We start from the raw sequence: 25,222 nt of genomic DNA, 5'->3' as shown, positions 1-25,222 counted from the left end.
ATGAGTGAGACGCTCGTTCATCGGGCGAAACTGTTGTTTGTGCAGGAACCTAAATTATTATTTCCAGGCAGCAGATCAGATCATGATGTCTAAACAGCGATCTGCTGCCCAGAAACAATGCAGCTGTATGAGGACGAGCGAGTCAGATTTTTATAAAAAGGTTTATTCTTTTTGTTCATTTTTCACGATCTGTTGTTCTCTCTCCTTTCTCCCCCTCTTTTAAGCTCTTGAATGCAATAGTAAACAAGCTATGGGTAAATGCATGTGTCACTGCCTCTCCTGTGAGATCTGAGATCGGATAGACAGGTCCCACCTCTCCACAGGTTCTGCTAGTTATCTGTGAAGAGGCTCTATTTAAGTCCGTCTTACTGCTGACTTTGTGGTTGATATTTTCCTTCTGGAGTTCTATGCTGATTGTTTGTGGATCATCTGCTTTCCTTCGTCTCAAGCTAAGTTCTCCTGTTTCTTCTTGGTGTGTGTTGTTTCTAGGTCTCAGGGAGACGCTGGTCCCTTCACAGTGGAAGGTACCGGCTGTCTAATTTCCCGCTCCCTAAGTTAGGGTTTGCAACAGTATCAGCAGGGCATAGGTTCCAGCGTATGAGTTCAATCACCATCAGGACTTGCTCATACTGTCAGCAGTCAGGGAGACGCTCAGGGATTGTTAGGAGGTTACTATTCCCTCTTCTTTAGCTTTGAGGCCTAGTCTGTTTTCATGTTGCCGTTTGTTTATTTGGTGTTCCTCTTATCCCCACTTACCGTGACAGCATGGTTGACTGTGTTAAACAGCGTGTTTGAAAACATACTGTGCCGTCAATTCTTCCCGGGTCAAGCCACATTTAACCCCTTCACGTCCCAGTCATTTTTCACCTTAACCACTTCAACCCCCCTAGCTGAAACACCCTTAATGACCAGGCCACTTTTTACACTTCTGCAGTACACTACTTTCACCGTTTATTGCTCGGTCATGCAACTTACCACCCAAATGAATTTTACCTCCTTTTCTTCTCACTAATAGAGCTTTCATTTGGTGTTATTTCATTGCTGCTGACATTTTTACTTTTTTGTTATTAATCGAAATTTACCGATTTTTTTGCAAAAAAAATTGACATTTTTCACTTTCAGTTGTAAAATTTTGCAAAGAAAAAACCACGACATCCATATATACATTTTTCGCTAAATTTATTGTTCTACATGTCTTTGATAAAAAAAAAAAAATATATGTTTGGGTAAAAGATATAGCGTTTACAAACTATGGTACAAAAATGTGAATTTCCACTTTTTGAAGTAGCTCTGACTTTCTGAGCACCTGTCATGTTTCCTGAGGTTCTACAATGCCCAGACAGTAGAAAACCCCGACAAATGACCCCATTTCGGAAAGTAGACACCCTAAGGTATTCGCTGATGGGCATAGCGAGTTCATAGAACTTTTTATTTTTTGTCACGAGTTAGCGGAAAATGATGATTTTTTTTTCCTTACAAAGTTTCATATTCCACTAACTTGTGACAAAAAATAAAAGTTTCCATGAACTCACTATGCCCATCTTGAAATACTTTGGGGTGTCTTCTTTCCAAAATGGGGTCACTTGTGGGGTAGTTATACTGCACTGGCATTTTAGGGGCCCAAATGTTTGGGAAGTAGTTTGAAATCAAAATCTGTAAAAAATGGCCTGTGAAATCCAAAAGGTGCTCTTTGGAATGTGGGCCACTTTGCCCACCTAGGCTGCAAAAAAGTGTCACGCATCTGGTATCGCCGTACTCAGAAGAAGTAGGGCAATGTGTTTTGGGGTGTCTTTTTAGGTAACTTTCACACTAGCGTTCGATCGGATCCGTTCTGAACGGATCCGCTCATATTAATGCAGACGGTGGCTCCGTTCAGAACGGATCCGTCTGCATTATAACTTAGAAAAATTTTCTAAGTGTGAAAGTAGCCTGAGTGGATCCGTTCAGACTTTACATTGAAAGTCAATGGGGGACGGATCCGCTTGAAGATTGAGCCATATGGTGTCATCTTCAAGCGGATCCGTCCCCATTGACTTACATTGTAAATCGGAACGGACCTGCTCGCCTCCACACGGCCAGGCGGACACCCGAACGCTGCTTGCAGCGTTCAGGTGTCCGCTCACTGAGCGGAGCGGAGGCTGAGCGCTGGCAGGCGGATGCATTCTCAGTGGATCCGCCTCCACTGAGAATGCATTAGGGCCAGACGGCTGCGTTCAGGGCCGCTTGTGAGCCCCTTCAAACAGAGCTCACGAGCGGACACCTGAACGCAGGAGTGAAAGGAGCCTTACATATACCCATGCTGGGTGAGAAATATTTCGGCAAAAGACAACTTTTCCCTTTTTATTTTTCATACAAAAGTTGGCATTTGACCAAGATATTTATCTCACCCAGCATGGGTATATGTAAAATGACACCCCAAAACACATTGCCCAACTTCTCCTGTGTACGGCGATACCAGATGTGTGACACTTTTTTGCAGCCTAGGTGGGCTAAGGGGCCCACATGCCAAAAAGCACCTTTAGGATTTCACCAGCAATTTGTTTTACAGATTTTGATTTCAAACTACTTCGCACACATTAGGGCCCCTAAATTGCCAGGGCAGTATAACTACCCCACAAGTGACCCCATTTTGGACAGAAGACACCCCAAGGTATTCCGTGAGGGGCATGGCGAGTTCCTAGAATTTTTTATTTTTTGTCACAAGTTAGTGGAATATGAGACTTTGTAAGAAAAAAAAAAATCATAATTTTCCGCTAACTTGTGACAAAAAATAAAAAATTCTAGGAACTCGCCATGCCCCTCACGGAATACCTTGGGGTGTCTTCTTTCCAAAATGGAGTCACTTGTGGGGTAGTTATACTGCCCCCGCATTCTAGGGGCACTAATGTGTGGTAAGTAGTTTGAAATCAAAATGTGTAAAAAATGACCTGTGAAATCCTAAAGGTGCTCTTTGGAATGTGGGCCCCTTTGCCCACCTAGGCGGCAAAAGTGTCACACATGTGGTATCGCCGTACTGAGGAGAAGTTGGGCAATGTGTTTTGGGGTGTCATTTTACATATACCCATGCTGGGTGAGAGAAATATCTTGGCAAAAGACAACTTTTCCCATTTTTTTTATACAAAGTTGGCATTTGACCAAGATATTTATCTCACCCAGCATGGGTATATGTAAAATGACACCCCAAAACACATTCCCCAACTTCTCCTGAATACGCCGATACCACATGTGTGACACTGTTTTGCAGCCTATATGCGCAAAGCGGCCCAAATTCCTTTTAGGAGGGCATTTTTTGACATTTGGATCCCAGACTTCTCACGCTTTCGGGCCCCTGATTTTATTTTATTTTTTCTCACAAAGTCTCCCTTTCCGCTAACTTGGGACAAAAATTTTAATCTTTCATGGACTCAATATGCCTCTCACGGAATACCTTGGGGTGTCTTCTTTCCGAAATGGGATCACATGTGGGGTATTTATACTGCTCTGACATTTTAGGGGCCCTAAAGCGTGAGAAGAAGTCTGGAATATAAATGTCTAAAACATTTTACGCATTTGGATTCCGTGAGGGGTATGGTGAGTTCATGTGAGATTTTATTGTGAGACTTTGTAAGAAAAATAAAATAAAAATAGAAAATCTATTTCCGCTAACTTGTGCCAAAAAAATGTCTAAATGGAGCCTTACAGGGGGTGATCAATGACAGGGGGGTGATCAGGGAGTCTGTATGGGGTGATCACCCCCCCCCCTGTAAGGCTCCATTCAGACGTCCGTATGCGTTTTGCGGATCCGATCCATGTATCCATGTATCCGTAAAAAACATACGGACGTCTGAATGGAGCCTTACGGGGGGGTGATCAATGACAAGGGGGTGATCAGGGAATCTATATGGGTGATCACCCACCTGTCATTGATCACCCCCCTGTAAGGCTCCATTCAGACGTCCGTTTGTGTTTTGCGGATCCGATCCATCTATCAATGGAGCCTTACAGGGGGGTGATCAATGACAGGGGGGTGATCAGGGAGTCTATATGGGGCGATCAGGGGTTAATAAGTGACGGTGTGTAGTGTAGTGTTGTTTGGTGCTTCTTATTACTGAGCTGCCTGTGTCCTCTGGTGGTCGATCCAAGCAAAAGGGACCACCAGAGGACCAGGTATATTAGACGCTGTTATCAAAACAGCGTCTAATATACCTGTTAGGGGTTAAAAAAATCGTATCTCCAGCCTGCCAGCGAACGATCGCCGCTGGCAGGCTGGAGATCCACTCTCTCTTACCTTCCGATCCTGTGTGCGCGCGTTCACAGGAAATCTCGGCTCACGCGAGATGACGCATCGCTGAGCCTGGGAGAGCCGCCTCCGGATCACGATCCTGCGTTAGGCGGTTAAAGGCTATGTACACCTTTGGGGACAATTTTTTTTTTATTACTGTATTCATTTTGAGCTAAAAATATATATTTTTAAATTGGTCTTTATTAAAAAATATGGCATCCTTTTTTCTGTACATTTTCTGTGAGATGCTCTAGTAGTACCCTTTGGATTTTCTGTATTTTCAGTCATCTGGGTAGCAGACGACTCCTCTGCTCTATGACCTCCTAAACACTCATTATAGCTCAGTTCTTATCTTACCGATTAGAATATGGCTTAAGGAAGAGTTTATAACCTCTCAGTAGTTTAGAGATAAGGTTTATTAGATGACTGGCACAAAGTGAAAGTACCAGTCACACAGCTAGAAAATAGTTAGCCCTTTGTGACAAAACGTCTCAATATTTTTAAATAAAGGCCAATTGTAAAATGCAATCATAAAATAAGTTGCCTCCAAAAGGAGCACATAGCCTTGTTGTGGAAAAATTATTGTTCACCGTATGGTCGCCATCTATCCTATGGAGATGCGCAGATTCGTTCACATTCGCGTTCGTATCGCGCAGAAACTTTTGCACGATGGTCTGGTCGTCCCGACCTGTAGCCAATTTGTGCCCGGCCTGGTATTACTGCAGGATACCAGTATCATGGCGCCGGCTGAGGCAGGAGGGATGGGGACCGTCGAACAAAGGTTTCTTCATCCACGAGGAGAAGTGCGGCAACGGAAAGGGCGCGAATAAGTGTGCAAACATAAGTTCACACGATCATTCACATCTTTGCCAGCCAATCACTTCATACCATAACCTGTCTCCCCATTGGTCATGATTGTAAGACCGCCTTCCAGCCAATCATTCCATACCATAACCTGTCTCCCCATTGGTCATGATTGTAAGACCACCTTCCATCTTCTGGTATAAATAAACCTTGCCTAGCTGTTGGAAACAGGCACATTATTGGATCCTACTTGAAAACGTCTCTGATGTTATTTTGGAGGAATTCCGCACACTACACCAAGGATTTCCCGATTGTACTTCTAGCGGTCGTTTTCGGTTGTGAGAACGAGGCAAAGGAGCAAACGGCGATATCAGCCTTTAACCCCTTAAGGACACGGCCATATTTCACCTTAAGGACCAGGCCATTTTTTGTAAATCTGACCATGGTCTCTTTATGTGTGAATAACTTTAAAACGCTTTTACTTATCCAGGCCATTCTGAGACCGTTTTTTCGTCACATATTGTACTTAATGACACTGGTAAAATGGAGTAAAAAAAAAAATCATTTTTATTTATAAAAAATTAGCAAACTTCAATTTCTCTACTTTTATAATAGATAGTAATACCTACAAAAATAGTTATTTTACATTCCCTATATGTCTACTTAATGTTTGGATCATTTTGGGAATGCCATTTTATTTTTTGGGGGACGTTACAAGGCTTAGAAGTTTAGAAGCAAATCTTGAAATTTTTCTGAAAATTTCTAAAACCCACTTTTTCAAGACCAGTACATAGAAGCCACCCAAAAATGACCTAATTTTAAAAACTACACCCCTCAAGGTATTCAAAACTTAGTTTACTAACTTTGTTAACCCTTTAGGTGTTCCACAAGAATTAATGGAAAAGAGATAAAAATTCAAAATTTCACTTTTTGGGCAGATTTTCCATTTTTTCCAGTTACAAAGCAAGGGCTAACAGCCAAACAAATTTCAATATTTATGACCCCGATTCTGTAGTTTACAGAAACACCCCATATGTGGTTGTAAACTGCTGTATGGGCACACAGCAGGGCGCAGAAGGAAAGGAATGCCATACTTTTTTTGGAAGGCAGATTTTGCTGGACTGGTTTTTTTTACACCATGTTCCATTTGATGCACCCCTAGAGTACAAACTCAAACAAAGTGACCCCATTTTGGAAACTATGGGATAGGGTGGCAGTTTTGTTGGTACTATTTTAGGGTACATATGATTTTTGGTTGCTTTATATTACACATAGCTGTTTTGGCACAGTTTTAATTTTTTATTTACAACATTCATCTGATAGATTAGATCATGTGGTATTTTTATAGAGCAGGTTGTCAAGGACGCGACAATACTAAATATGACTACTTTTTTGGTTATTTGTTTCAGTTTTGCATAAAGCATAAAAAAAAAAAAAAATTCTTTAGTGTCTCCACATTCTGAAAGCCATAGTTTTATCTATTTTTTTTGGGGGCGACTGTCTTGTGTAGGGGGCTCATTTTTTTCAGGATGAGATTGCCACTATTTTAAGGTGCATATGACTTTTTGATAGCTTGCCAATTACACTTTTTGTGGCTTTTTTAACACAGTTTTTATTTTCTTTTTTTTTACGGTATTCACCCGAGGGATTAGGTCATGTGATATTTTTATAGAGCAGGTTATTACAGACACTGATACCTAATATGTCTAGTTTTTTAGTTATTTATGTAAGTTTTACACAATGATTTCTTTTTTGAAACAAAAATAAATAAATCATGTTTTAGTGTCTCCATAGTCTGAGAGCCATAGTTTTTTCAGTTTTTAGGCGATTATCTTGGGTAGGGTATTATTTTTGCAGAATGAGATGACGGCTTGATTGGCACTATTTTGGGGTGTGTATGACTTTTTGATGGCTTGCTATTACACTTTTTGTAAAGTAAGGTGACCAAAAATGGCTTTTAAAAAAAATGTTTTTACGGTGTTCACCTGAGGGGTTAGGTCACATGTTATTTTTATAGAGCAGGTTCTTACGGACGCGGCGATGCATAATATGTATACTTTTTTTATTTACTTTATTTTTTATTGTTTTACACAATACCAGCATTTTTTAAACAAAAAATATGTTGTTTTAGTGTCTCCATATTCTGAGCCATAGTTTTTTTTTATTTTTTGGGCGATTGGCTTAGGCAGGGACTCATTTTTTGCGGGGTGAGGTGACTGTTAGATTGATAGTATTTTGGGGGGCATACACCTTTTTGATCACTTGGTGTTGCACTTTCTGTGATGTAAGGTGACAAAAATGACTTTTTCACGTTTTTTTTTTTCAGTTTTTTTTCTTTTTCCACTTTAATAATTTTATTACTTTACATTTGTATTGTAATGCATTGCCTGTTCATGTACTACAGTGAGTAGTACACACACAGGTTGCCTAGGAGACCCAGCCTGAGGCTGGATCTCCTCAGCTCCCGTAGAAAGCAGTTATCGATGCCATGCAAGGTATCGGCCTGCTTTCTGAGACGGAGTCCCCGCCACAGCAGTGCAGGGACTCTATGGGCTCCCTAAAACACAAACCCCTTTTATGCGGCGGGTTAATAGCCGATAGGGGGGGGGGGGGTCACAGGACTCCCTCGGCAGTGACCCCATTTTGGAAACTACATGCATCAATTGAGGGGTGTGGTGACTGTATTGACCCAACAAGCGTTTCATAGAAAATAGAAACATTTGGCTGTGAAAATTAAAAATTTTATTTTTTCCAATAAAATGCTTTAGCTCCAAATTTTTCATTTTCACAAGTGGTAGCAGGAGAAAATGCACTCCACAACTTGTTATGCATTTTTCCAGGATACAGAAACACACCATTTGTGAAGCACAGAGAAGCTATTCTACAGTATATAGGGACTGTTATAGTTTATTGCTTAAATTCGGAAGTGTTTGTTACATTACACAAACTTTGACTTCTTATACCTGTATGTCCGTTATTATATGTAATTCAGACACTGCATGTGTAATTCCATTACCATTACAACAAACATTGCTGTACAGAGTTTAAGAGATAAGTGCTGTAATGAAGCCAATTCCACCGAGCAAACCCCTGACCCAGATCTGAAAGACAGTGAAATAACTTTATGATGCAGGCTTTCACCTAATTTTGGCCTTCCACGTAACTACCCAAAACCTGTTGCTTTAACTATGTAATTTAATTGCCGGACCATGTCAGTGTATGAACAGCAGTATTGTGACCATAAGTAGTAATTGATTAGTTAACTGTACTTGGAGACATAATATCAAGCTCATTGGAACATTCTTGTGCAGTAAAGAGGTAATCAATAGTATGTTGGCATTCTATTGAGGCATCAATATTATAGCCCTAGATAACCCCTATAACTTACTGGTGAGTTGATCCAAACTCAATTGTTCTACTAAGGATGTACCATTAGCTAGAAGCAGTGTTGCACCCTCATGAAAGAGTACTAGCATTGTACCACTGGAATTAACATTATGTGTTGTCAATGGAAAGCTGATGTATGTGATGTCAAGATGTGGCTCCTCCTTTGGCATTGATAAAGCAGCTTATTATTTCCACCTTAAATTACTACAGAGTGGCTGCTATGTTGCTGAAATAAATTAATTCCATATAGCCAAATACCTTCCTTTCATAAATGCCTCTTACCATCATCCCCAACTTTCTCTCGCTCTGCTTCTCTCCTTCGCCTTGCAATCCTTTGCTTTTCTTCAAGTCTTTGCTTTTCAACGTTGGCTTCATCCCAATTGCCATTCTCCATCAGCCTCTGATCAGGGCGCAAACGACTATCGGTAGGAGCAATGCCATCCTCTGGGGCATTCAGGGTCAATGCCAGTTCAGAGAAGTAATACATGTACTCTGCATTCTTCCTACATATTAAACGGAAGATAGTAAACACAGTTAACACAATGACCGCTAGAAGATACAACACATAGGAGATACTGTACAGAAACATACGGCAAGGGGTTTCTTCTCCATAGCAGAATTTTGTTTTCTGGGGCCTTATCAGCACCATTCTCAAAGCCACTACCAGGAGGAGACACTGGCGAACACTCCATCCGCTCGTCCCATGTTCCCATTAATGTGTAAAAAACACGCCCACTTGAATCCATCACTTCTCCAGTCACCTACAAGACAGAAAAATTAAAATGTCCATTTGAGATCCAAACAATTACAAATGTATGTGACAGTAAATGAAATGATTAGATTATTATTAATAAATATATAATGTTAATGAAACTGACAAATTTGGTGATCATATTGTGAACAGGTCTGCAATCTGGAAGGTGTGATAAGGAACGGACACACAAAGTACTATGTGGTGCTTTACTTTGTTTTCTCTCCTTTTTTGGACCATCGCATACGGATCGCAGACTCCATCTAAGTGAATGGGTTCATGTCCACAGATAGAGGGCACACGGTCTGCTTGGCCGGCACAGATTTGTGTGCATGAGCCCTAAATGAGTCTTTAGCCAAGGGCACCATATGATTTATCAGGAGGATTTGAGAGGGATACAGACTCACCTTGCGGGCCACATCACGTGAGAAGTAGCTGTAAGGGGCAAATTTAAGTTTGCACTTGTCTCCAGTCTTGTGATTAAAAATTTCTATTTCTCCAGACTGAAAGAAGAGTAGAGTAAAGTATTAAATTAAAGAGAACACAATGGTTGATTGAAACAAATGTATTAAAAAGTATTGAGTAAACACATGTAAAATGCATGATGACTGAATGGAGACCACTGCTGCCAACAATTATCATTAACCATCTCAGCTCCCCTAGCTTAAACCCCCTTAATGACCAGACCACTCTTTACAATTATGCACTACACTACTTTCACCGTTTATTGCTCGGTCATGCAACTTACCACCCAAATGAATTTTGCCTCCTTTTCTTCTCACTAATAGAGCTTTAATTTGGTGGTATTTCATTGCTGCTGACATTTTTACTTTTTTTGTTATTAATCAAAATTTACTGAAATTTTTGCCAGAAAATGAAATTTTTCACTTTCATGATGTCTATATATAAATTTTTCTCTAAATTCATTGTTCTACATGTCTTTGATAAAAAAAAAAAAAAAAAAAAAAAAAAAGTTTGGGTAAAAAAAATAATAAATAAAAAAATGGTTTGGGTAAAAGTTATAGTGTTTACAAACTATGGTACAAAAATGTGAACTTCCGCTTTTTGAAGCAGCTCTGACTTTCTGAGCATCTGTCATGTTTCCTAAGGTTCTACAATGCCCAGACAGTAGAAAAACCCAACAAATAACCCCATTTCGGAAAGAAGACACCCTAAGGTATTCACTGATGGGCATAGCGAGTTCCTAGAATTTTTTTTTTTGTCACAAGTTAGCGAAAAATGATGATTTTTTTTTCCCCCTTACAAAGTCTCATATTCCACTAACTTGTGACAAAAAATAAAAACTTCCATGAACTCACTATGCCCGTCCCAAAATGCCTTGGGGCGTCTTCTTTTCAAAATGGGGTCACTTGTGGGGTAGTTATACTGCCCTGGCATTTTAGGGGCCCTAATGCATGAGTAGTTTGAAATCCAAATGTGTTAAAAATGCCCTGTGTAATCCTAAAGGTGCTCTTTGGAATGTGGGCCCCTTTACCCACCTAGGCTGCAAAAAAGTGTCACACGTGGTATTGCCGTACTCGGAAGAAGTAGGGCAATGTGTTTTGGGGTGTATTTTTACATATACCCATGCTGGGTGAGAGAAATATCTCTCTAAAAGTCAACTTTTCCCATTTTTTTTATACAAAGTTGTCATTCTAGAGAGATATTTCTCTCACCCAGCATGGGTATATGTAAAAAGACACCCCAAAACACATTGCCCTACTTCTCCTGAGTACGGCGATACCACATGTGTGACACTTTTTTGCAGCCTAGATGCGCAAAGGGGCCCAAATTCCTTATAGGGGGGCATTTTTAGACATTTGGATCCTAGACTTCTTCTCACGCTTTAGGGCCCCTAAAATGCCAGGGCAGTATAAATACCCCACATGTGACCCCATTTTGGAAAGCGGACACCCCAAGGTATTCAATGAGGGGCATGGCGAGTTCATAGAAGATTTTTTTTGGGAGGCACAAGTTAGCGGAAATTTATATAGATATTTTTTTTCTCACAAAGTCTCCCTTTCCACTAACTTAGGACAAAAAGTTCAATCCTTCATGGACTCAATATGCCCCTCAGCAAATACCTTGGGGTGTCTTCTTTCTGAAATGGGTTCACATGTGGGGTATTTATACTGCCCTGGCATTTTAGGGGCCGTAAAGCGCGAGAAGAAGTCTGGAATATAAATGTCAAAAAAATGTAACGCATTTGGATTCCGTGAGGGGTATGGTGAGTTCATGTGAGATTTTATTTTTGGACACAAGTTAGTGGAATATGAGACTTTGTAAGAAAAAAACAAAAAAATACATTTCCGCAAACTTGTGCCAAAAAAAAAGTCTAAATGGAGCCTTACAGGGGGGTGATCAGTGAGTCTATATGGGGTGATCACCACCCTGTCATTGATCAGCCCCTGTAAGGCTCTATTCAGACATCCGTATGTGTTTTGCGGATCCGCGGTGTCAGTGTTTTGCGGATCCGCAAAACACATATGGACGTCCGAATGGAGCCTTACAGGGGGGTGATCACCCCATATACACTCTCTGATCTACCCCCTGTCATTGATCAACCCACTGTAAGGCTCCATTCAGAGGTCCGTATGTGTTTTGCGGATCCATGGATCGGATCTGCAAAACACATACGGACATCTGAATGGAGCCTTACAGGGGGCTGATCAATGACAGGGGGTAGATCAGGGTGTGTATATGGGGTGATCACCCCCCTGTCATTCATCAACTCCCTGTAAGGCTTCATTCAGACGTCCGTATGTGTTTTGCAGATCCAATCCATGGATCCACAAAACACATACGGACGTCTGAAAGGAGCCTTACAGGAGGGTGATCAATGACAGGGGGTGATCAGGGAGTCTATATGGGGTGATCAGGGGTTAATAAGTGACGGGGGGGGGGGGGGTGTAGTGTAGTGTGGTGCTACTTATTACAGAGCTGCCTGTGTCCTCTGGTGGTCGATCCAAGCAAAAGGGACCACCAGAGGACCAGGTAGCAGGTATATTAGACGCTGTTATCAAAACAGCGTCTAATATACCTGTTAGGGGTTAAAAAAAATCTCATCTACAGCCTGCCAGCGAACGATCGCCGCTGGCAGGCTGTAGATCCACTCGCTTACCTGCAGTTCCTGTGAACGCACGCGCCTGTGTGCGCGCGTTCACAGGAAGTCTTGCGATATGACGCGTAGATGCGTGACTCTGCCTAAGACAGTCGCCTCCGGACCGCCATCCTGCGTTAGGCGGTCCGGAGGTGGTTAAAGGGGTTGTCCCATGAAAAATATTCTACAGTTTTCACACTAGCACCTGGATCTGAATACTTTTGTAAATGCATGTAATTAAAATTTTTTGCATTACCACTGAGTTTTTCAATAAAATATATCTTTATAGCACCACCTGCTGTTTCTTATTTTTTTTCTATTTATTCTTTACATTAGTCATGGGATAAGCCCTTTAAATTGAACTTTTCAAAAATCTATATGTAAATTAATATTCAGGCAGAATGTTATAGATCAGGAGATAAGCAGATTGATATAAAGTTTTATGAGAAAAGATTCAGCGTATAGATATAAATTCACTTTCATTCCTGCTATTTCTGGGCTTTGAAATCAGGGAGTTGGTCCAATCAGTGATTGACAGCTATCTCTGTATGTACAGCCATAAAGGAAAGGTTGTCAATCAAGGATAGGACCACCTCATTGACTTCAAAGCCCAGAATGAGCACGGGTATAAATGAATAAAATTACACATTATACAGAATATTTTCCCATAAAACTATATATCAACCTGATCAGCTCCTCCTCTTCTATAACATGCTGCCTTCAGCCCAGACACCATGTTCAAAATGACAGGTACCTTTTAAGTGGTAACAGAGAACACATATCTGCAAGCATTGAACTAACCGTGCTCTGCAGCAACTAATGGTACAGTCCTGATCAAAAGTTTAAGACCACTTGAAAAAAGGCAAAAAAAATCATATTTAACATTGTTATATCTTAACAAGGTTCCAAGTAGAGCTTCAACATGCAACAAGAAGAAATGAGAGTGAGACAAAACATTTTTTGAGCATTCAATTAATTGAAAATAAGAATTAAACTTAAACAGGCTGTTTTTCAGATGATCCAAATTTTAGGACCACATGCCTTTAAAAGGCCAAATCTGTGCAAAGATGTGGATTCAGTCAGTTAGTCATACGTTGTGATGGCAAAGGCAAAAAAACTCTGCCTTTTTGAACGTAGTCGGATTGTTGAACTGCATAAGCAGGGTCTCTCACAGCGCGCCATCGCTGCTGAGGTGGGACGCAGTAAGACAGTCATTTGGAATTTCTTAAATGATCCTGAGGGTTATGGAACAAAAAAGTGGAAGAGCCAAACAAATTTCATCAGCACTGAGCCGGAGGATCCAATTGGCTGTCCGTCAAGACAATGGACGATCCTCGACGCAAATTAAGGCCCTTACTGGTGCTGACTGCAGCCCCATCAGACGGCATCTGAGACTGAAGCGCTTCAAAAACAAAAAACGTCTTCAAAGACCTCGTCTCCTTGAACGCCACAGAACTGCTAGTTTGGACTTTGCAAGAGAGCACCAAATGTGGGACATTCAAAGGTGGAAGAAAGTTTTATTCTCTGATGAGAATTTTTTTTAACCTTGATGGTCCTCATGGTTTCCAAGTTACTGGCATGACAAGCAGATCCCACCTGAGATGTTTTCTACGCGCCACAGTGGAAGGGGCGCCTTAATGGTCTGGGGTGCTTTTTCCTTCAAGGGAACAATGAAGCTTCAGGAAGTGCAGGGGCGTCAAACGGCCGCTGGCTATGTCCAGATGTTGCAGAGAGCATTCCTCATGACTGAGGGCCCTTGTCTGTGTGGTAACGACTGGGTTTTTCAACAGGACAACGCTACAGTACACAATGCCCGCAGGACAAGGGACTTCTTCCAGGAGAATAACATCACTCTTTTGTCCCATCCTGCATGTTCCCCTGATCTAAATCCAATTGAGAACCTTTAGGGATGGATGGCAAGAGAGGTTTACAAGAATGGACAACAGTTCCAGACAGTAGATAGCCTGCGTGCGGCCGTCTTCACCACTTGGAGAAATGTTCCCACTCACCTCATGGAATCCCTTGCATCAAGCATGCCGAAACAAAGTTTTGAAATGATAAACAATAACGGAGCGGAGCTACTCATTACTGAGTTCATGTTTGGAAGTTGGATTTCAGTTTTTTTTTTTTTGGGGGGGGGGGGGGGGGGGGGTTAGTTTTTTTTGGAGGTGTGGTCCTAAACTTTTGATCAGCTGAAAAACAGCCCGTTTCAGTTTATTCGTTGTTTTCATTAAATTGAATGCTCAAAAAATGTTTTGTCTCACTCCATTTCTTCTTGAACCTTGTTAAGATCCAGCCATGCTAAATATGATTTTTTGCCATTTTTCAAGTGGTCCTAAACTTTTGATTAGGACTGTACTACACATTGCAAAAGTAATCAACCTGCAAAGCTTTGAAGAAAGCATCTGCTGTAAATGGGTCTGTGCCAAGTGTCCTACAGTAACCATCTCATAAAATAGGATGTTGAAGAGAGCCTTCATCATCCCTTCTCTTACCTGATCAATCCACAATTTTCCCACAATGATGTTGTGCACAGTTGTGGTCACTTTCTTCCATGTATAATGGTTCCCAGAGTTGTGAAAAATACAGTGTATGGTACCTAAAAGGATCAGGATAGAAAGTCCACATAAAAGGGGCTATCCGGATACATTTAAAAAACAATAAAAACTGTTTACAATGCAAGTTTTCAATTGCACCACATTGTAAGTCAGGACGGATCCGTTTAGCTCTGCATCGTCAGGTGGACATCAAAACGCTGCAAGCAGCGTTTTGGTGTCCGCCTCCAGAGCGGAATAGAGGAGGCTGAACGGAGGCAAACTAATGCATTCTGAACAGATCCTTATCCATTCAGAATGCATTGGGGCTAAACTGATCCGTTTTGGGCCCTGAAAACGGATCTCACAAGCGGACCCAGAAACGCCAGTGTGAAAGTAGCACAGGATACAAAAATTAAAAGGGGTTGTCCAAGTTATATTTATTGATGACCTATCCTCAGGATAGGTGATCAATATCAGATCGGCTGGGGTCCGACACCCGGCACCCCCGCCGATCAGCTGTTTAAAGAGAAGGCACGCGCCGTGCCAGCGCTGCCGCCTCTTCATTGTTTACCTGCTCGCCGTTGCATCTTCAGTGGTGAGCAGGTGTAATTACACCCAAGCCATCCCATTCATTTCAATGGTATGGATCGCTTCTATACACGCTGGCATGGCGTGCGCCTTCTCTTTAAACAGCTGATCGGCGGAGGTGCCGGGTGTCGGACCCCAGCTAATCTGATATTGATACGTCATCAATAAATATAACTTGGACAACCCCTTTAATGACATACAAATGAGAAAAAAACAAACAAAATACTCAAAATATCTCAATTTGATCAGTATCGACCAAGAGCACAACATACAGAAATATACGCATTTACACAACATGGCATGCTATTAATCAGGTCATTAATGGCTGTCTGAGGAATGTTCTGCCTCGTTAAAAGCACTTGGATCTGATACATGCAGCAACCTTTGCAATGGACAACAAATGACTCCCCAGATGTGTTCAATGGAACAAGTCCGGAGGCACTGCAGGCCATGGTAATGGTCACAATAGCACAAGCGACATGTGGCCTAATGTTGTCCGGTGAAAAATGGCTCCTGGGACACACTGGCCTTACCACTGGTTTTGCAACCAAAAGAATGTAACACTGACCTGTTAGTGTTGCTGAAGACTAGAGGGGCCCAACTACTGTACATTACCACTTCACCCCTGGTCTGACGTTGCCTTGTTAAGGCACCTTATGGTATTGCACATGCAGTCTTCAGACCAATCTCCGGCTACCTTCATAGTAGCAGTTTATAAGGTTGGAAAAAAAACCATATGTGGTAATAGTGACCCCTTAAATTATAAAAAGCAAACTCTGTCGGGCAGAGAAAAGACACTGAATTTCAAAAAGGCTAATTTCCCGGGGTTGAGGGCAGAATTTCAGGGCATAGACTGGGGAGCAGCTACTGTCACATAATAATACAGAGGAGAGCTTCAAATCCACATTGAGCAATTGCACAAGTATAAACGACTTAAAATAAACCCCCAATGGCATACAGCTACTGTAAAAAGAGCAATAAAAGACAAAGAGGGAATTAAAAAAATTATAATCTGAGGGGTCAGCTGTAGTGTTTGAAGATTACAAAGCGCTTAATAAAATGTGCAAAAAGGAGTTAAAATTAGCAAAGATACAAAATGAACAGCAGGTAGCAAAAGAAAGCAAAATAAATCCCCAAAAGTTTTTTAAATATATAAATGCTAAAAAAAAACTAGGTCTGAGCAGGTAGGGCTCAAGGGGGTAATCACTGAAGATGAGGAAAAGGCAGAGTTCCTAAATAGGGTTGTTAGCCAATTGAGTATATCACGGTATGTACTAACTGTAGATATGGTCCAAGAGAAGTTAAATAGGGTAAATGTCAACAAAACTCCGGGTCCGGATGGATTACACCCAAGAGTGCTTAAAGAGCTCAGTTCAGTCATTGCTGTGCCCCTGTTTATAATTTTTAAGGATTCTCTAGGGACTGGTACAGTGCCAAGTGATTGGCGCAAGGCAAACGTGGTGCCCATATTCAAAAAGACCTCCTCCACAGGTAATTATAGACCAGTTAGTTTAACTTCTGTTGTGGGAAAAATGTTTGAAGGAATCTTAAGGGACTATATACAGGAGTATGTGACTATAAATATTATAAGTGATAACCAGCATGGGTTAACCAAGGACAGAAGTTGTCAAACTAACCTGATTTGTTTTTATGAGGTGAGTAGTAACCTGGACAGAGGGGCGGCTGTGGATGTAGCGTTTCTGGATTTTGCAAAGGCTTCTGATACTGTCCCTCAAACGCTTAATAAGTAAAGTAAGGTCCTGTACAAGTATAGAAATGGGCCATACAAAAAATACAGCGAAAAGCTGTTCCATGTAAAATGTGCTCAAAAGACAAGGGGGTGCTGCCTCCGACTGAAGGAGAAAAAGTTCAGTCTCCAGAAGCGTCAAAGCTTCTTTACTGTGAGAACTGTGAATCTGTGGAACAGACTTCCTCAGGACGTGGTCACAGAAGGAGCAGTGGACAGTTTCAAAAAGGGTTTAGATGAATTCTTAAAGAGGACCTTTCATCAGGAAAAAGTATGTCTACTGACTATACCGACGTGTAGAGCGGTGCCCGGGGATCCCCCTGCACTTACTGTTATCCCCGGGCGCCGCTCCGTTCTCCGGTTATAGCCTCTGGTATGTTCCTACTTAGGCTCCACCCAGGGGAACCTGCCGCGGTCTCTTTCTCCTATGCTGTAGCGCTGGCCAGGCTATGAGCTGAGCGCTGCGATTGGCCAGCGCTACAGCATAGGAGAAAGAGACCGCGGCAGGTTCCCCTGGGTGGAGCCTAAGTAGGAACATACCGGAGGCTATAACCGGAGAACAGAGCGGGGCCCGGGCATAACAGTAAGTGCAGGGGGATCCCCGGGCGCCGCTCTACACGTCGGTATAGTCAGTTGACATACTTTCCTGGTGAAAGGTCCTCTTTAAAAGTAAAAAATATAAATGCTTATGAAAACGTGTAGAAATCTATCTCTAGAGTCTCACTTCCTTCTGGGATTCGCGTCGCCACCTATCCCTTGGTTGAACTTGATGGACGTTTGTCTTTTTTCAACCGTATTAACTATGTAACTATGTAATATGTCCATCCAGTTCAGCCTGTTTGTTGATCCAGAGGAAGGCAAAAAAAAAAAAAAATCCTCATTTTAAGATAAAAAAAAATATCCTTTCCGACTCAAATCATACAGACAATCAGAATACCTCCCTAGATCAATGTCCTTCTCCAGACCTGTAATATAATACTACAGAAAATGCATCCAGGCCCCTCTTTTAGTGAGTTTACCATCACCACCTCCTCAGGCAGAGAGTTCCATAGTCTCACTGCTCTTACAGTAAAGAATCCTCCTCTTTGTTTTTGTAGAAACCTTCTTTCCTCCAGTCGTAGTGGATGACCCCTTGTCAAGGTCAGTGTTACCCAGTGTTTTAGGTTGTACTGGTGACATGTATTTTTCCTTCCCATGTGCATAGCCTTGCATGTATCAGTGTTAAACCTCATTTGCCACTTCTGTGCCAAAGCCTCCAATCAATCCAGATCCATCTGTATACAGTCCTCTTTTTTTGTTAATTTATATAGTAATTTACTGCTCAACCCCTCTACAAGATAATATATTGGAAAATAGGGAGCAATACTGACCCCTAAGGTACCCAACTAGTGATGGTGACCCAGAGTATGTACCGTTAAAGGGATTGTCTGGGTTCAGAGCTGAACACTGATATAACCTCCATTAAACTGGTTTACCATGTACGTAGGATAGGAGAATCAGAGCATTTCTTAGGCGGTGTACAGTGTTGTTCTGGGTGGTTTTAGAGGCAGATACCCGCTTCTAAAACAGCCTACTATGGAAGCTCTATACTCCACCGACTTGAGCCGGTGACGTCTCCAGGCTCCCTGCTAGGCATATGTTTCCGCCTAGCATAGTGTTGTGAAGTCCTGTACGTCACCAGCTCACAAACAGCCTTGTGCTGAGTGATGCAGTACAAGGCAAGGGGGAGTATCGGATAAAGAAATGCTCTGATGCGCCTACCCTACATGGTAAGCCATAACATAGAAAGCTATATCCGAGTTCACCTCTGAATCCGGACAAAGCCTTTAATAACCACCCTCTGTTTTCTATCACTGAGCCAGTTACCCACATACACACATTTTCCCCCAGTCCAAGCATTTTCATTTATGTCATAACTTTTTTTATGTGGCACAGTATCAAAGTCTTTGGAGAAGTCAAGGTACACTGCTCACAAAAAGTTAGGGATATTAGGCTTTCGGGTGACATTTTATGGAAAACTTAAAAAGTTCACGCTACAGTGATATTATGTTATGAAAGTAGGGCATTTAAGTAGAAGCATGCAATGGTGATTTCTTCATCTCAAACAATGTATTGAAACAAAGGCCAGCAACAGTGGTGGGTATACCTCCACAAAAAAATGTCAATGTCTCAATAACTTGTCATGTGGCCTGGAGCTTCAATTACAGCTCGACAACTATGTCTTATGCTGTTCATATCATAAGTTAAAGTCTACTAAGACATGGCATCCCACTCTTCTTGAAGGATGGCCCTCAGGACATTGAGGTCCTGGAGTACAGAGTAACGAGCCTATACACGGCAACTCAGCTGATCCCAAAGGGATTCAGGTATAGAGAAAGTGCAGGCCACTACATTTGAGGTACCCCAGTCTCCAGCAGCTGTTTCCTAATGATGAGACCTCGATGAGCTGGCGCATTGTCGCCTATGAAGATAAAATAAGGCCTGTGTTGTTCATACAGAGGCACAATGATAGATTAATGATGTTATTCAAATAGTAAAGGCTTGTCACTGTACCATTCACAAAGTGTAGGGCAGTTCTGTATTGACTAGACACACCTGCCCACACTAACACCTCCACCACCAAAGGCTCATCAGATGACAACAGTGGCTGATGCATAGAGCTTGACGTCTCAAACATCGTTGACGTCCATCATTTCGGCTCAGCATGAATCGACTTTCATCAGTGAACAGCACTAATGCCCACTGGTCCCTCATCCAGCGTAGGTGTTGCCTGGCCCATGCAAGATGATAACGCCTGTGGTCAGGTACGCTTGCAGATCTACTAGCACACAGACCACGCTGATGTAAACGGTTTGAAATGGTCTGACATGACATTTGGGCACCTCTCACCTGCCTTAAATGTGCCTGGAGTTGTGCAGCATTCATCATCCAGTTCTGCAGGTTATATTCACAATAAAGCGGTCATTAGTGTGGGATGTGGCCAAAGGATGTCCATTTCTATGCCTTTCTGTGACTCTTTCAGTCTCTGTTGCAACCTGCGTAAGTTTAACATCTGTTGTCGGTAAAGGCATGGCTTCATAAGGGAGAGCTCTGTTAAACTAACAATCCGTTTCTATGAGGTGGTAAGTTCTACATTTGACTGCAGCGAGTCAATGGATGTCATATCTTGACATTTCTAAAGCATTTGATACAGTACCACATAAAAGATTAGTATATAAAATCAGAATGCTTGGACTGGGAGAAAATGTCTGTATGTGGGTAAGTAACTGACACGGTGATAGAAAAGAAATAATTACTCTTACTGGTAATTGATAGCCTCCACAATGGTACTTATTGGAGGGATGTCCCCGCCCCAGACAGGAATGACATAGAAGCAGAAGATTTAAGAGCCTCCTCCCCCTTACCTAGTCAGTCAATAAGAGAGGACACGGAAGTGATGCCAAAAAAATAAATCATATGTATTAATAACCAAGGACAATTACATCATTAGAAAGAAAACAATAAATCTTAGCAGAACTTAGATACATGTGTCAATATATCAGGAAGGGAATCCTAGTGCCGTTGTGGAGGCTATCGGAAAAATCAATTACCGGTAAGAGTAATTATTTATTTTCTCTAACGCCTCCACAACGGCACTTATAGGAGGATTAACAGAGTAAATAGGATCAGGGAGGGACAGCAGCAGAAAGTACCCTACGCCCAAATGATAAGTCCTGGTTTTTAAGGATGTCCAGTCTGTAGTGATTGAAAAATGTCATCGGATTGGCCCAATTTGCGGCTCTACATATCTGTTCTAATGATACTGATGCCATCTCACCCCATGAGGATGACACTGCTCTGGTGGAGTGAGCCCTTAGCCCAACCGGGGGCTGGAGGTCTTTCTGCAGGTAAGCTAGCTTGATCATATTTTTTATCCATCTGGATATCGTAGGTTTGCTAGCCCCGCGACCTTTGTTGGGCCCTTGGTACTGTAGGAAAAGTTGGTCTGAGCGCCTGAAAGATGAGGTTCTGTTGAGGTAGCAAATTATAAACCTTCTTACATCCAAGTTGCGATATTTCTTCTCTTTGTCCAAGGTTGGTGAAGGACAGAACGAGGGCAGCAAAATTTCTTGTTCGCAGTGAAATATACTACCTTAGGTTGGAAGGCTGGGCAATGTTTCAGAATTATGCGGTCATCGAGGATCATTAGATAAGGAGGCTTATATGAAAAAGCTTGGATCTACCCGACTCTTTTAGAAGTTGTAATGGCCATAAGGAACACGGTCTTCAACATGAGAAGTCTCAAGGATATTTCTTCTATTGGTTCAAATGAAGGAGACATTAAAGACAGACAGCACTAAGTTTAGGTCCCAGGGAGCAACGGTAGGACGGGCTACAGGGGTCTTTCTCATAGCACCTTTAAGAAAACACTTTACTAAAGAGGACTCTAACAACTTGACGTCCAAAAACGCACTTAGGGCTGATACCTGCACTCTAAGGTTTGCTGGTCTGAGGGCCTTGTCAAGTCCAGCTTGAAGAACTGCAGAATTTGAGGAATGTCTGGCAAAATTACATCACCCGTGAATTTTTGAAAGGCTTTCCAGGTCTGCAGATAAATTTGGGATGTTATGGGTTTTCGGCTGAGATTGAGAGTGGAGATAACTGAATCCGAGAGTCTCTTCTTTTTTAAGGTGCTGCGCTCAGTCTCCAGGCCGTCAAGTTCAAGTGTTTGACGTTTGGGTGATTTACTGGGCCTTGATGAAGGAGACCCGGTATGGATGGGAGAATCCAGGATTCTCCTGCCGAAAATGGAGTAGCAAGGGGAACCAGGATCTTCTCGGCCAGTGAGGGTCTATAAAGATTACCTTGGCCTTTTATTCCTGTACCTTTATCAGAGTCTTTGATATTAGGCTGAAGGGAGAAAAGGCGTAAAGAAGACAGTTTGGCCATTGTCGGGATAGGGCATCTAGCCATAGTGGCTGGTCCCTTTGAGAGAGGAAACAGAACTGTTTGGTCTGTTTGTTGGACTTTGTCGCAAACAGATCTATTTTTGGAGTCCCCCACTTGAGACGCAACTGATGAAATACTTGCGGATTTAGGGACCACACTCCTTCTTTCAGAGTCTGACGGCTGAGGAAGTCGGCCAAAGAATTTTCTTCTCCTCTGACATGTAAGGCTGTAAGGGAAATTAGGTTGCTCTCTGCCCAGGAGAAGATCTTGTCGCTTACAGCTGCTAGGGAACGACTCCTGGTTCCTCCCTGTTTGTTTAAATAGGCGACCGTAGTAGTATTGTCTGAGATGACTTTTATACTTTTTGGTGATGTAGGCGTAAAGAGAGCGACCAGTAGATCTGCTCCCCAAGTGCCTTGGACCACTCTTCCGTCTGAGTGACCTCCCGAGCCGATGCTGCTGGCATCTGTGGTTATGATCATTTGATCTCCTTGTCTCCAGGAAACTCCCATCTGAAGGTGTTTTCTGATTCTCCACCACATAAGAGATATTTTTACAGACTTCGGAATCATCACGCGCTTTTCGAGGGCCGAGGAGGTGCCATCCCAGGAAGATAGGAGGAACGCCTGAAGTGGTCTTGTGTGGTATTGGGCCCACCTTACTGACTGGATCGTTGGCGTAAGGATACCTAGAATGGTCATGAGGTTCCTTACCGTTGTGGATTTTTGACTGCAGAATAGCGAGACTTTTTCCTGGAGCTCGATCTGTTTGTTCTGTGGAAGAAAAGACATTAATTGATGGGAATCTAATGTTACCCCTAAAAAGGTCTTTCTTTGCGCCAGGTTTAAGTCTGATTTTCCACCCTAGGGCGTTAAAAAATTCCTGAATGTCTGCTAGGTGGGACAGAAGGGTCTCTGCACAGGGAGCAACTACCATAAAGTCGTCCAGGTAAGGTATAATTTGAATGCCTCTTAGGTGAAGGGCTTTGACGACCTCTGCCATGATCTTTGAAAACACCCTTGGGGCTGAGGAGAGCCCGAAGGGGAGGGCTGTGAATTGAAAGTGACAGAGCCTTTTTTTTTTTTTATAAAGACAGCAATTCTTAAATACTTTTGATGGGACATAACAATCGGGACGTGGTAATAGGCGTCCATGGTCGCCATGAAGCAGTCGTGAGGGAGGACATTTATGGTGGATCTATCTGACTCCATCTTGAAGCGCTTGTAAACAAACTTGTTTAAGCCTTTTAAGTTTATAATTAGTCGATAGGTCTTGTTGGGTTTCTGGATTAAGAAGGCAGGGGAATAAAACCCTTTGCCCTGTTCTTCCACAGGAACCTGATGAATTACTCCTTTCTGAATCAGCGACGTAATTTCTGACTCTAAGCAAGATTGTTTCTCTCGATGAGGCAGGACTTTGTTGATCATGAAACGATCTGTTGGTACAGAAAGGAACTCTAACCTTAGGCCTTGACCTAAGGTGTCTACCACCCAGGGAGATGCTCCTACATTTTCTCAGACGGCAGCAAAGTGGATTAGTCTGCCCCCCACTTGAAGTCTGGCGTCATTGTTTTGAGGATGAAGCATTTTCGGAGTTAAAGAGAAACCCTCTACCTTTACCTCTGGAGGGATGCCATCTCTTCGAATTCTCTTTTTTCTTAGGATCCCCTTTGGGCTTTCTTTGATTTCGAAAGGCACGCCTCTGATGAAAATAGCGCTTCTCCATAGGGAAGCCCTTCTTTTTGTCAGCAGCTTTGTCCAGATTATCGTCTAAAGTGGTACCAAATAATCTATTGCCATGCCACGGGATGGAGCATAGGCGGTTCTTTGAGCTCGCGTCCACTGACCAGGTGAGGAGCCAGACAGCTCTTCTTGTGGCATTTGATATGGCTGCTGACCTGGCAGAGAGTTTCACTAAGTCCGCAGATGCATCAGCAAGAAAATTAGACGCCTTCTTGAGAGCTGGTACGGAAGCCAGGATTTCTTCTCGCGGGGTACCCACCGCCAGCTGATTTTCTAGCTGGTTCAGCCAAACAGTGTTCTTGCAGTACAGGTAGAGCCTATACTTGGTTGCAGCATAACTGTGTTAGTCTCCCATGAGGGCTATTGGTTCATCTACCTTTGTTTTTTTTTCCCACAGGTTTGAGTCAGCGTCATCAGGTAAAGAGGTATTTGCATTTAAAGGCGCCTGGATATAGCAACCCATTTTTCTGGATCTTTCCACTCCCTAGCAATAAGCGACTTGACATTATTGTGAATGGGGAAGGTTCTTTTCTTCCTTTCCCCTAACCCCTGGTACATCTGGTCTTGTACGGAATGAGCCTCCTTCACCTCCTCAATATTCATAGTTGCTCTGATGATTTTCAAGAGCTCTTCTGTCTCTTCCGGCTGAAGAAGGGGTTTACCAGAGTCGTCTTCAGAAGAGGAGGAGTCTGACCCGGAAAAGATTTCCCCTTCATCCAACTCAAATCCGGTATAACGTTACATTACCCTACTTCGTGAGATTTCCCTACCTCCAAACTTCCGGTCGCACTGCTAATGACGTGAGGAGGCGTTCCTGAGTTTTGACGATCTGCGCATGCGCAAACGGACAGTTTATGGAAAATCTCAGCAGAGTTCAGCTGCACACCGGGACACTGCGTATACGCAGGAGAGCCTCAGTAGGGAAATATTACGGCCCAGTGCGCAAGCGCGGCTTACTCCGTCTGGCGCATGCGCAGTGTCCCGGTGTGAAGCTGAACTCCGCAGAGATTTTCCATAAACTGTCCGTTTGCGCACGCGCAGATCGTCAAAACTCAGGAACGCCTCCTCACGTCATTAGCAGTGGGACCGGAAGTTAGGAGGTAGGGAAATCTCACGAAGTAGGGTATTGTAACGTTACACCGGCGCCAGAGTCTAGGGATCTTTGAGAGGTGGATGGTCTTGGGGATGACGGCACTCTTAGGTCTACTGCCGCATTAACTTCTTCTTTAATTATTGCCCTCATAGATTCGAGAAGGGAAGGAGATTCCTCTGAGACAATTTTTTCTCTGCACTTGGGGAACAGATGTTTTTTTGATTTGGAGGAGAGTGCTTTGCGACAAATGGCACATTTTTTTTCGTGCCAGATCTCCACCAGG

The 25,222-nt window shown here is 42.6% G+C and overlaps 1 protein-coding gene across 1 annotated transcript in view; it reads right to left on the bottom strand.

Annotated features, from left to right (window-relative positions):
• The window catches only part of LOC122942438 (oxysterol binding protein), a 362,440-nt gene that overhangs the window by 2,725 nt on the left and 334,493 nt on the right, over positions 1–25,222 (bottom strand). Inside the window, exons 10-13 of the mRNA XM_044300057.1 lie at positions 14,799–14,902; positions 9,611–9,706; positions 9,044–9,213; positions 8,735–8,955 (exon numbers count right to left, since the gene is read on the bottom strand). Of these exons, the coding sequence (XP_044155992.1) occupies positions 8,735–8,955; positions 9,044–9,213; positions 9,611–9,706; positions 14,799–14,902 (591 nt within the window). The remainder of the gene's footprint in view (positions 1–8,734; positions 8,956–9,043; positions 9,214–9,610; positions 9,707–14,798; positions 14,903–25,222) is intronic.

Source organism: Bufo gargarizans, chromosome 6, assembly GCF_014858855.1.
Source record: "Bufo gargarizans isolate SCDJY-AF-19 chromosome 6, ASM1485885v1, whole genome shotgun sequence".
NCBI classification, from domain to species: Eukaryota; Metazoa; Chordata; class Amphibia; order Anura; family Bufonidae; genus Bufo; species Bufo gargarizans.
Note: the sequence above shows the minus strand (reverse complement) of the source record. Positions and strands in the feature narration are given on the sequence as shown.